At 55.9% G+C, this 13,119-nt stretch overlaps 1 protein-coding gene across 2 annotated transcripts in view; it reads right to left on the bottom strand.

The window, feature by feature from the left end:
• Positions 1 to 13,119, bottom strand: part of TNS3 (tensin 3) — a 226,892-nt gene that overhangs the window by 103,322 nt on the left and 110,451 nt on the right. For both annotated transcript variants that reach the window (XM_082661487.1, XM_082661486.1), the window contains 3 exons: positions 4,768 to 4,880; positions 4,612 to 4,672; positions 3,692 to 3,767 (listed from right to left, as the gene is read on the bottom strand). In XM_082661487.1, the coding sequence (XP_082517613.1) occupies positions 3,692 to 3,767; positions 4,612 to 4,672; positions 4,768 to 4,880 (250 nt within the window). The remainder of the gene's footprint in view (positions 1 to 3,691; positions 3,768 to 4,611; positions 4,673 to 4,767; positions 4,881 to 13,119) is intronic.

A 13,119-nucleotide genomic window follows, 5' to 3' on the forward strand; every position in this document is an offset into this window, starting at 1 on the left:
TCCCTGGGATGCGGCCGGAGGGAGGAGAGAGGGCGCGCAAACCATCCTTTGCCAAAACCTGGCCAGGAAAGCGGGCAGGCAGAGGCAGGGGTGCCCACAGGGGAGGAAAGGCCTGATCGCCAGGCAGAGAGAGGCCAGTTCTTCCACCCCAGAACCTCCGAGGAGGGCTGCAGCCCACGTGCTGAGGCCCACACCAGCCTTCTTGCCATTGCTCCCACTTGGGCCTGTGCCGCACCCCACCTCTGTGCCCCCGTGACCGTGAGGGCCCCTCCCAGCGCTGTACGAGGAGGAGAGGTCCACCCACTCTGACGGCTCTAGGCCGACGGCCCCCTAGCCACACCGATGTCCGCCCTTCACCCTCCCCACCCGGGCCTCGCGCGCCTCCAGAGGTCTCGGGCAGGTGCTCCCTGAACCCTCGCTGGCCCGACGCCTTCACCTGCAGCTGCTGCTTCAGGATGTGCCGCTCAGCACCGAGCAGACGCACACGTGTCCGCTGGAAGGGAAGCTTTTCGAGCAGGGCCTGATAATCACACTTGCGGACTTCCCGCAGAGAAGTAGCAAAGCAGGCACAGGGAAGGGCGAGTACCATTGGGCCACTGGCTCGAAGCCACTTACCAATATACCTGAAAAGAGCCAAGGGCTGAGCACACGCGGCGACAGGCGCCTTTCACGTGGCCATGGGTGCCCAGAGGCACCATCTTTCATCTGCAGACGGTGCAGGCGACCGCATCCCAAACTCCCAGGCCGGTGCCTCCCTGCTGCAGCAGGGCCGGCTTCGACAAGCTCGCCGTGTGCCGGGAGACGGCTCCCAGCGCCTGCAGCGGCACCGGCTGGCGGACACCGCGGGGTCCAAGCATGTCTGCCAGCGCCTCCTCCCCCAGCCCCGCTTCCCAGCTCCCCAGGGCCAAACGGCAACCACCCACCTGGGTCCCCTCAGAACGACCCCACCCGCCTGCTCCAACCACATCCCAGATGAAGCTGGGTGCACGTGATACTCAGGTAGGCGCCCTGCTCGCAGGCGGCGGTGCCGACGTGGGTCTAGGACAGCAGTGAGGCGCGTTAGGCGATCGCCCGGGGGCACGGGGAGGTGGTGGCCACCCCCAGGCCAAGCCTCAGTGGGCCCTCGGTCACAGCGCGAGGCCCTCACCCCCCGCCGGCTGCCCCAGCTCATCTCATCCCCACGACGCTCGCCTACGGTACTCATGCAGCAGAAGGGGGCTCGAGCGTGGACAAGACCCGTCTGAGGCCACCCAGTCCCCTTAAGCCGTAGACCTGCTGGGAGCCCAGGCGTGGGACCCAAGCCTGCCAGGCTGCGTGATGCCCCTGTTGGGCCTGCAGCTCCCAGTCTGCTGTCGCTTGTACGTAGCTGCAGGGCTTCCTTCCTTCCACTCGAGACCAAGGCCTTTCTCCCCCGCGTTCTCACTACCTCTCTAAGTCACAGTCCTATAAGGGTTACTCTCAAGGGGTGATTCAGGGCATTTTCAGGACACAGAAAAGAGCTCTGCTAACACCACGTTTCCCAAAAGAAGACGGCAAAATCCAAGTCCTGCACGATCTGGCTTCAACCTCCCGGGACAAGTAATTCCCACAAGGTCATCCTCAAGGCCTGGGAACTGCTGCACCCCCTGCCCAGGGCCTCACGCACACCTCTGAGGGCGCTTCCGGCTGGACCCCCGGCCGCCGGCCCCAGCCAGCAGGACCCACGCTGCGGTGCTCTCTGGATGTCCCGGCCGCGAGACGTCCACTTCCCCCGCCAGGCTCCTTTGGGACATAGACGTCCCTGCGTCCCTCCCTTCCTTCCTGTGCTAGGGCCCAACTCAGACGTTCCGAAAGCTCAAAATGGGACCTCTGGACAAATAACAGTACGAAAGGAAGCAGGGAGGGAAGAGACAGTGGGAGGGAGGGAAGGAGGAGGAGGGAAGGAAGGAGGACGGAGGAGGGAGGGGCGCAGGGATCCGGGGCAGATGAGGTGACTCGCCACCACCGGCCTCTGGGCTGGCAACCTCCTGCTGCCTCGGGAAGACCCTGCAGCCACCAGCCCGCAATCAGGTGCTCTTTCTTGGAGGGGGAGCCCCTCCCTCGGGTCATCACGAAGGGACCCGGCCGACTACTCATCACGGACCCCAGGGAGCACCCAGCCTGGCCATGCCGACTCCAAGCCCTCTCCCAGACCAGGGGCAATGCCCAGCCGGGCGCACGTCCCAGCAGCAGCTCCGCCCTCTCGCAGACGCTCTGGGTCTCTTGGCCTCCTTTTTAAAGGAGGAAAACTAGACCCAGAGGACAGAGCTGGTGAGCGACAAAAGTCACAGCCAGGTAAAGCCCTGGCTGGCGCCCAGCACACAGCAGGGGCCCAATAAGTGCTCAGCCCTTTGCCCAACAATCCCGGGAGGTCCAAGGAGACTCGGCCAGGGCTGCATGCTGGGTAGAGGAGCACAAGAGTAGGGGCGTCCCTCCCCTGCCCCGTCCCTCCCCTCTCTCCTAACCACAGAGATGGGGAGGCCACGAGCTGCTGTGCAGAGCCAGGAAAGAGAACCCAGCCCCAAGCCCTCCTCCCTCGGGGCAGCGCAACACCGTGGCTGAGAAAACAGGCTCGTGGAAACGTAGCAACCACCCTGCGCCTCGGCTCTCCCACCCATGAAACGGGATACTGGCTCTTCCATCTCAAGGTCGAGGAGAGGGTGAAAGACCATGACTGTAAAGTGCTCAACGTGCTGACTTGGAAACAGAGCCGTCTTGCGGTTGGTCTGCTTCTTCTTCCCCCTCATGCGCCTTCTGGGCCTGCAGGTGCCTCTCTGGACACAGACCCCTGAGGCCTGGAGGTGGAAGGGGCGCCCCCTAGGGAGCCCGCCAAGGGGGCGTCAGCTGTGAATGTGCCCGGGATCTTTACCTTTGAGAACCTTCCTGAGAACGCAGGATGGGGCAAGGCGGGAGTGCACCAACCACGAAGAAAGGGTGGAAAACCCAAAATATTAGGAGAAGTTAACGAGACTCCTCAACAACACTGGACGAGCCACTTAAAACAATAAAAAGCCAACTTGTGAACCGTCTTATCTTCTCGTCATGGGGTGTCCTGGGGCTCAAACAGATTCCAGGAGAGCTATTCTGTGCCCGCGGGAAGCACGCACGTGCCTTAAAGGTTTTCCTGATTTCAGACAAATTTCTCTTTTTTTAGATGCATGCACTTTTTTATATTCAAGATAGAAAAAAGGCGAAGGTGGAACAGAGCAGGGTGTTGCTTCTGCCCCAAGAATCAAAACTATCTGGAGAAATCACTGTTTCAGTCATAAACCAAGCTGCAATACACTAGCTGTATTTCCCACCTAGGCCACTAACGATAAAAAAACATTTTATGTCTATGCCCAGCCCTGGAAGGCCTAGGTCATGTTGAGACTGCACACCGTGCTCAGGTAACTGGAACCCTGGGAAGCGCAGTGGTTGAGCTAGGACTGTAATTTCAAGGGTGCACACAGCAAGCGGCTCTACCAATTGATCTGTTCCTTTCATTAAAAGAGGTTCGCTCAGAAAATTAACCCACTGCCTTAAGGTAGAGGCGACTTTCCATTCTCCCCTCAGGTTTTGTCGGGGCCGGGGTAGGGTGGGAGGAGGCTTTCATGTTCTTGCTTTAAAATGAACTTGCTTTTACCTTTCCAGGTATGATTACTGGCAGCAGAGGCAAGGCCGTGACACTCACCATGATGTCCCCTTTCAGGAGCTGGGCTGGCTCTATGGCGATATAGATCCTGCTTTGGTTTTCTGGGCCGACGTTGCTTTGGAATAAATGAGAAGGTACATCATTACGCGATTTCATGATTTAATGGAAAGAATACGTTCTGAGAAAAGCAACCCCACAATTGAAATTAAACAAACTATCCTGCTTGGCCCAGGAATCCAATTCCTCAGACTCTCTCCTACGAAAATGAGTCCAAAGAATGTATGAAAAACCAACAGGGCCAGGCAGGGCCCTGAGAGCAACGTCACAGCCAGCGCCCGCCGGCCCGCCCCAGGCCCGTGCACGATGGAGCGTGCGGCGTAGAGAACTGGCATGCCGATGCCAGCAGCCTCTGTGGTAAGCAGAGGGGGAGGCTGCCCAAGCTTCACCGGTGCCTGGGTCCAACAGGGTCCGGACACGTGACAACAGTTCATTCTGAGTGAGGACACGTGCTAAGAACATTTTTTACCTTTATTCATTTTCCATTGATGTGCATAAAACGCTTCTCCAAACAAAAAAAGCAAAGCAAATAAGTCTAGAATTAGTACATATTCTGGAAGTGTCTGCCTGACCTTTGTCTAAACTGCAAAGGGGAGAGAAAGGGAGACCACCGTGGCCCTGTCCCAAGACCCCAATGTGTTTACTTCCACACGGTGTGCGGGGCCCTCTCCTTCCCCCAGGTCCCAGCGTCCACGTCCCTTCACAGAGCCAACTGTGTGACCGCGGCGAGACACCTGCTGGGCAGGATGACGGGGGCACTGCACCCACGGCTCCCCTTCCGTCCCCTGCTCTTAGCTCACCTGGTTTCCCCCCCCTCACCCCTCCAGAGGGAGAGGCAGCCGGGAGCGGGCCCCCTCCCCGCCGGGCCCTCCGGAGGCCCCCAGGAAAGCAGCCACACTTACTAGATCCCCGACGTGTACATAGGCTGCATGGCTTGGTAGAGCTTGAGAAAGGGCCGGCATGCTGAAAGACACGCAGAATCGGCTGTCAACACGTGGAACTGAGGGCCAGCGCCAGGCGGCGCGCCTCGAGACCCTCACCCCGCGGGAGACACCCACCTCCGCCAGAGTCGAAGTTGGGGGTCCCATGCAGGATGACGAAATGCAGGAACAGGGGCGAGGCGTTCATCTTCACCGTTCCCGACAGGAGCCCGCTGAGGAACTGCACGTACCTGCGAAGGGCAGCCAGCTCAGGGCCCCTGCACAGCTCCCGAGCCCAGGTGGGGCCGGAGGGCAATGAGGAAACCCGCCTGCACTTCCGGGAGAGAACCCATCCTGACCGCTCACAGCAAGGAGGGTGGACGCACCCCAGGCCCCGGCCCACGCTCTGCAGAGCACGGCCGAGCCCACAGCCCACCGGGCGTCTCTGGGCCTTGCACGCTGACATGGCCGATGACCTGGAAGCACGGCCAAGGGTGCTTCCTGAGCGTGAGCCCTCACACGCGGCGCCTCTCGCTCTGCACCCCGAGTGCCGGTGGCATCGCTTCTGTCCATGGAACCCACAGCCAGGCAGGGCTGGGCCACGGGGCTGGCACGGTCTCCCCGCAGAGAAGAGGAAAGCAAGAGACCTGCCGTCCCATGGGCGCGCTCTCTGAACCAAACCACACGTCTGAGGGCATGAAGGTCACTCGGCTCAACTCTCAGTCCTACCCACCCCGCCTTCTGCTCACACTAGGAAGCCTAGTGGGAGGCTGGGGTCCACACCGCAGCCCACAGGAAGCCTTCGGATGCCACAGCCCACTGCGAGAGCCTCCCCTACCATAAAGGGCACGAGCGCCCCTGAGCTGCACTGCCCTCCCGTCTTCCGGCTTCTCTGTGCCCTCCCTCCTCAAGGCCCATCTCAGCGGCAGAGCACACGTCTGCCGTGTGCCGGGAGACCTGCCTTCTCTCTGAACACCGCACACAGCCTCGCGCGCCATGCTGACGGCCCCGCACCCTGCATGGGTGCCTGGCGGCCTAGAGAGAAGATTGTACCCTGGAAGCATTGCCTCACTGGTTCCTCCCGGGGCACAAGGTGGCAGCTGTGACCCCAAGTGGGCACACACCTGCCAACTCTCAGATGCCGCCTGGCCTCGGCCTCTGCCACCACCTGGAGTGTGTGACTCCGGAGCAGAGCCAAAGCCTACCCTATCCAACATCTCTGTGCATCTCTAATGACTACACAGAGCCGCGCAGGCGCAGGAAGGAAGCGTTCACTGAATCACCAGGCTGTGCGGCCAGCACGGCGTCCTCTATACCCTCCAGCCAGCCCACCGCAGTCCACCCCACTAGGAGGACCAGGGACCACCCCTTCCTCCCTAGGACCGAAGGCTAGTCAAGCTCAGCCTACTTAGGTTACAAAAATGCTGCTTTTCTCTCTCTGGCTTATTTCACTTAGCATGATGTCCCCAAGGTCCATCCACGTTATCACAAATGGCAGAATTTCATTATACTTTATGGCTCAGTAATACTCCACTGTGTGTGTGTGTATAAACACACACGCGCACACACACACATGCACACACGCACACACACACGCATTTTCTTTATCCATTCATCCACTGAGGGACACTTGAGTTGTTTCCGTATCTTGGCTATTGTGAATAAGGCCACATACAATAAACACAGGAGTACAGATAGCTCTTCAAGAGCCTGTTTTCATTTCCTTCGGATATATACCAAGAGCGGAATTGCTGGGTCATGTGGTAGTTCTATTTTTAATGTTTTAAGGAACCTCCGTACTGCTTTCCATAGTTGCTGCACCAATTTACATTCTCACCAAGAGTGCACAAAAGCTCTCTTTTCTCCATGTTCTCGTTACCACTTGTTTTTTCTTGTCTTTTTTTTTTTTTTTTTTTTTGCGGTACGCGGGCCTCTCACTGCTGTGGCCTCTCCCGTTGCGGAGCACAGGCTCCGGATGCGCAGGCTCAGCGGCCACGGCTCACGGGCCCAGCCGCTCCGCGGCATGTGGGATCTTCCCGGACCGGGGCACGAACCTGTGTCCCCTGTGTTGGCAGGCGGACTCTCAACCACTGCGCCACCAGGGAAGCCCTCTTAACTTTTTGATGACTGGCATTCTAACAGGTGTGAGGTGATGTCTCCTTGTGGTATGATATCACTCATAATATATGGAATCTAAAACAGCCAAACATATAAAAGCAGAGAGTAAAATGGCAGTTAGCAGGGGCCGGGGGCTTTGGGGACAGGACAGAATTTTTAAAGGGTACAAACTTGCAGTAAGTAGTAAATATGCCCTAGAGATACGATGCACAGTGTAGTAAATATTGTAGTATAATTATCAAACTTGCTAACAGATATAACTTAATTATCCCAACCACTAAAAAAGAAATGATAATTACTGTAACGCGACAGAGGTGCTAAGTACGGTTACAGTGGCAATCGTATGACAATACGTGAATGTAACAAATTAACCCCGTAAGCCTTAAATTTACACCATGTCATTTGTCAAATACACCTACATTTTTAAAAATATCGAATTTACACCAGCAATTCAGATGCAGTCCGTTATCTCAAGCAGCTGACTTTGCATACAAAGGAAACTGAACAAGAGAACATTTCTAGTAAATTTCAAAACCAAAGTTTAAAAACTCTACTTGAAATGTATCCTTTTAGAAAAAAATGTTAGAAAAGAACATTCACTTCAGCTTAGGGGCCCCTCCCGGTGTTTCAGTTTTCCTGGTGGCAAACCGCTCTTCCCTTTCAGAAGAGGACAAAACCTCACCCAAGTCACAGAGTCCAGACGCAAGCCCTGGAGGGCCCGGGAGGCCACGTGGCCGGGCCGTGGCTGCAGGAGCCTGGCCACCAGATGGCCCCACGTGCCTTCCCATTTTATCTTCTATGTCGACAGCAGACGTGCAGACACGAGAATATTCAGGTGACCTGTCCAGCTACTTTTTATCACCTAAGTGCCACGCACTGCAGATTTCTGGGTTCTCCGGCCATCACCACCCCCACTGCCGGGTCATGAGCACAGGAAAAGGGATCACAGACGCTGAGCTGGGGCCATGAGTCGCCACCTGCTCTGGACAGCAGTCTCCCCGCCTCCAGCACGGGTCACCAGACAACCCGCTTCCTCGGCCTTGTCTGTGGCCCGGCTGCTGTGTTCACTCTGTGGGCGCCTGGCCGTTCGCTCCTTCTACACTGACCTCAGGTGGCCCTTCACTCTCTGGACATCCAAGGGACCCACGAGCACACAGACCAGGCATCACAGAGGAGGGTGAGGGTCAGTTTCCGTTTTACGTTTTGATGCAGCCGTGGAGGGTCCTCCCCTTGCCCTGACACAGCCTGGCCGGCGCCGTTGCCCAGCAGCCAGAGGGGATATGAGAAGGTGCTTCTTTTAGGTGGCGTGTCGGCATGACCACAGAAGAATGTTGATTCCCTGCAAGCTCCCGAAGAAGGAGCCAGAAGACGAGGGCCAGCCCTCACGTGGGGTTAGGGACCGAAGGGAGGGAGTGCCCAGTCCTCTGCCTGGGACCCAGACACGGACGCCTGCCCTCCTGACCAGTCCATCATGGAACCAGTGCAAAAAAGCCCTTCTCATCTGCCCTTTAGAGAAGGCTGCTTTATATCGATTCCCATTTTAGGTAAATCAAAGACGTCAAATGTTATTATAAAATGCAACTTACTTCTTCCTTCACATGCTTCCTTGATAAGGAAAAAATACAAAATCGTTTTATATTTCACGGCACTTTCTATTAATGAAGCGCTACTTTCCAGCAATTATACTGCCTAACTTTGTGGAGCTAAAGTCATTTTGGGTGCTTGTTCATAGGATGCAATACAAGCACGATTTCTGAGTCCAAGTTCTGGATTTTGTGATCCTGCAGAAGTTTACCATAAGGCTTGTTAGCGGCATGACTGAGATCAGAACAGCCTTTAAAGAAAACCTCATGCCAACCCCATCACCCCGCCATCCACCTCTTAAGAGAGGGACAGGTGACAAGGGTCCTATATGTACTAACTTTTGTAAAGCGTATGGACAGAGTGGAGACAGCACCCTTGTCCCTTCCTTCCAGCTGTGATGAGTACAGTTCTGTGGCTGACGGTGGACATAAATGAGCCGGACGTAAGCCTGGGGGTGCCTCACCTGTGACCCCAGCCCACCACCAAGCACCCAGGCACGTCAGCATGGCCACCGGGGACAGCACAGGCCCCTTGCTTATCTCCGGGGCTTTCCTCCAGGGCCTGCAGGCAACTACCGGCAAATCCGAAACTCCAGATCGCACAGCTGAGCAGCCGTCGGCCCAGGCTCCCCCGGTGACTGTGGCCTCAGCCCAAGGGGCACTCCTGGCCCCCTGGGGGCTCATGGCAGCGGGTGAGGGGACACTCAATGCCATAAATTAAGCCTATCTCCTCTCTATGCACCACCGATGAGTGTGTGTGATGGGGGAGGAGTAAAGAAAACCTCTGTATGGGAAAACACATTTTTCAAGAATTTTTCATTGGCATGGCCTCATCCTGCTATTCCCAGAACCCTTTCACACCCTCATCGGTCCCTCTGACCAGCAGGCTCAGAAGCTCTGCTGCAGGCCACCCGAGCGTGACCCGGAAAAGAGAATGCTGTTCTTAAGTCCCAAAGACATCACATACAAAACGCCCGATAAAAACAACAAAGTTCATTGCTAATATACGCCGTAATTGCTGCTGCAGTCAGCAGTGGAGCTAGCCACCACCTGCACCCTGGGAGAGAGAGGACAGGTAAACAGGGCCCGTGTGGCAGGAAACTACCTGGAGAGCCGCCATCACTCCCAAAGAAAAACAATTCAGGCCACGGCTGAAAATAAGAGGGAAGAAGAGCAAAGGCCAGGATTCCACAATTAGTTCCTCCAGAAAAGTGTGGCAAGGATGAATGTCAACTCTTGTCTATGTGATATTCACCCACAGCACTGAAGGAAAGGTGTGTACGAATGAACGGACAGGGTGTCAGATGGCCTCTCAAAGCCCATCCCAGTGTCTTACCCGAAACAGAAAGTCCTCCCTGGTCAGCGCAGCTCTCACAGCCACACACGTCAGACAGCTCACCTGTCTCCCAGCTGTGCTCTTCTTTCTTTCGAGGGAAATAGTTCCCTGGGGATGAGGTTTTCCCCACCTCGTCGCAACTAGCAAGTACGATTAAGAAACCAAGCTTGCAGCTGGCAGGGCACTAACAGAAGAGCACACGCTTCCTTCAAGTTCCAAAGCAGCTGGAAATTTGCAGTTGTTCGTTGCATTATTTATAACCTCTTTCCAAAGCAGAAACTTACATGTGGAGTTTCCCTAAATCTTCCTACATATGTGAGTTGTACTTGACATAAGCTTAAATATCCCTGAAAACAAGTGTGAAATGATACTTTTGTAAGCAGAAGGAGCCACTGTGTCGGCCCATCTCTCCCTAAGGTTTCCCGGTGTCACCTCCATACACTCAGAGTGGCTACAGCTGCAGGGGAAGCACGGATGGCGGGGAGACGTGGGCAGGGCCCCATCAGCTCTGGCCTGTACGCCAGACCCAGGCTCGCTGGTTACCTAACGTTCCCCGGCACTTCCCCGCCCCGGCCGGGCTGGAAGGATAACACACCTCAGACCTCTTCCAGGCGACCCCCTGAGGGATGGCCCCGCTCCTCGAGCCCGCCCTGCAAGCCGGGGCAAGAGGACATGCGGAGTGGACGAGGCACAGGGAGCCTGCTGGCCTCAGCGGCCGCACTCCCTCAAAGACACATCCTCGGAGGAAGGATCTGCACATCTGCTTCTCTCGGCAGCCTTCTTGCTTCAAGTTCAAGGTTCTTTCAGACACTCAAGGCATCATGTCAAAAACTACAGAAATATCAAAACCCAAATAATGCTGTAATGTTGGGGAACTTTCCAGCAATTAGAAACACCCAGGAATCCAATCCTGGTGTCTGCATGCCCAGACTTTTGGCCTCCCTTCCCTCTACCTCATGGGACACAGGAATGACCCCCGCCCAGGACCTCCCTGGGCTCCCTTCTTCCGCACACCCTCAGGAGAGGTTTGCTATCCCCAAGAAAAAGCCGGTTACCTGTCATTTTCCCCACTAAACTCAAAGGGATGGGACCCGCTTGTCCCAACCCCTTCGTGGAAGGAAAGGAAAAGCGGAGAAGGAAAGGAGGTCAGAATTTCATTATTTAACTCCTCACTTCCATGATGCTGATGATAACTAATGCTGGAGGAGGATTTTCTTTAATTACTTATCGAAGTGAAAGGGACTCCAAGTTAACGGGAGCCTCTCTGACACAGCAGGCTCAGCAGCCCTGCAGGAGGTTACCCGGGGGCCTCCACAAGTTGCTCCTGGGGTCTGCTCAAGGCGGCAGGTGCAGGGAGAGAGAAGCGCTGTTGCCCGAGGAATTCTGCTGGAAGCGAGCAACCTCCAATGGGCCATTGCTGGCCAGGCTGCTGCAGGCCAATGGCTCGGTGGCTTTTAGGAGTGAGGCACAGAGTGACAGAGAATTTGCCGCCTGTCAAATGGACTTCCTGCCTCTCGAGCTCTTAAACCCAGTATTAATTAAGTGAAGGGCGGAGTAGGCTTACTGCTGAGGCTCTAAACTTCTTGGACCACAAACCCAAGCTCTCACCACAAGATGGATTTTAAAATGGTTTCTTGAGTTCAGTCCTAAAATACCCTGCAACGCTCCCTCCCCCTGTGGGCATTTGGGACCACGGCGATGGGTCCCATCACCACTGTGCCTGTCCCCACAAATGCGGTCATCACACATCCTCCGGGTCTGAAATATTCCTCCAGAGGTACTTATACATTCACTCAATCGTTCACCCGCTTCATTACGGGGTGGCAAGCGTCTTCCGATGCAGGTGCTGGGCGGGCTGGCATTCCCCTAATCTGTGGGTGCGGGGAGATTAGCCTCAGAATGCAAAAATTAACCCATGCCACCCTCATAAAATGTAAATACTACAGCTTCTGTCGTTCAATGATGCAGGAGAAGCATGGGCACGTTAAAGTGAGATGTTTCCCTTTTTCCACACTCCTTCAATGGTATTAAAAAGTCTGAAGCATGGGGCTTCCCTGGTGGCGCAGTGGTTGAGAGTCCGCCTGCCGATGCAGGGGACACGGGTTCGTGCCCCGGTCCAGGAGGATCCCACATGCCGCGGAGCGTCTGGGCCCGTGAGCCATGGCCGCTAAGCCTGCGCGTCCGGAGCCTGTGCTCCGCAAGGGGAGAGGCCACGACAGCGAGAGGTCCACGTACCGCAAAAAAAAAAAAAAAAAAAAAGCTGCAGTAGGTAGTAAGAAGAAAATGAGGCAAACATCCTTCCCCAGTGCATGCTGAGTTTTGGGGTGCGTTAGCCCGTTTACCCTCACGTCTCATGGAGGGGCTCACATGAATGTAACCATTGTGGAAACTGCTCAACCAAGAAATGACACTTAATGGTTCGAAATAGATCAAGGGTCCGTTTAACTGTAATACTAATAAAATGCTGGTTTTTCCCAGGCAGCTCACATGCCCTGTGGGATGGCCAGGGCACGGCCAAGCTCTGACCCGTGGGTCCTACATCCACCAGACATTCTGGTCTGAACACAAACAGACCCAGCCATGGGAAACACCCGGGACAAAGCAGGAGGTGCCTCTGGTGGTCCCTGAAATCCTTTTTTCCCAAGTGGAAATACTGAGACTCAGCTCTTGATCAAAATATACCTGTGACCCTACCTCCTGGAACCTTCAGTCCACCCAAGACCGCGGGTCCAGCCCTCTGGCAGTGGGGGGAAAGATGCGAGGCACAGGAAAACCATCTTGGCAATTGCCCGGACAATGCTTGTGCAAATGCCCTGCCACTTGCTTTAAAATAAAAATGCAGGGCTTCTCTGGTGGCGCAGTGGGTGAGAGTCCGCCTGCCGATGCAGGGGACACGGGTTCACGCCCCGGTCCAGGAAGATCCCACATGCCGCGGAGCGGCTGAGCCCGTGAGCCATGGCCGCTAAGCCTGCACGTCCGGAGCCTGTGCTCTGCAACAGGAGAGGCCACGACAGTGAGAGGCCCACGTACAGCAAAAGAAAAAAAACAAAAAAAAACGCAGTGTTCTCGGTTCCCATCTGCAGAGGAAGTGGGTCTGGAAGGCAAGTGGCTGCTGGCTCTTCTCAGGCCACACACCTGACCCTCCTCTGGTTCTTCTCCACCTGGGTCTGCTGACAGCGTGGATTCGCCTGGGAGCAGGCGGCAAGAGGAAGTCTGCTCCCCAGGGTCCCTCTGCAGCATCTGCCAGGGGCCACGCCGAGCAGGAGAGAAGGGCAGGTGGGCCAGGGGGCGCCGAGGAGAGAGAAGACTCCTGGGCCTCTGAAGCTGGCCATCAACAAACTTGCGTGTGTCGACAGCTTTACTGGACATAAACCGCTTTCACCTGCTTCCTACTGCCCACAGACCCTGTTAGAGTGGCCGTGACAGAGACCACGTGACCTGCAAAGCCCAGAG

Source organism: Grampus griseus (genome assembly GCF_964374135.1).
Source record: "Grampus griseus genome assembly, chromosome: 9".
Lineage (NCBI taxonomy): Eukaryota > Metazoa > Chordata > Mammalia > Artiodactyla > Delphinidae > Grampus > Grampus griseus.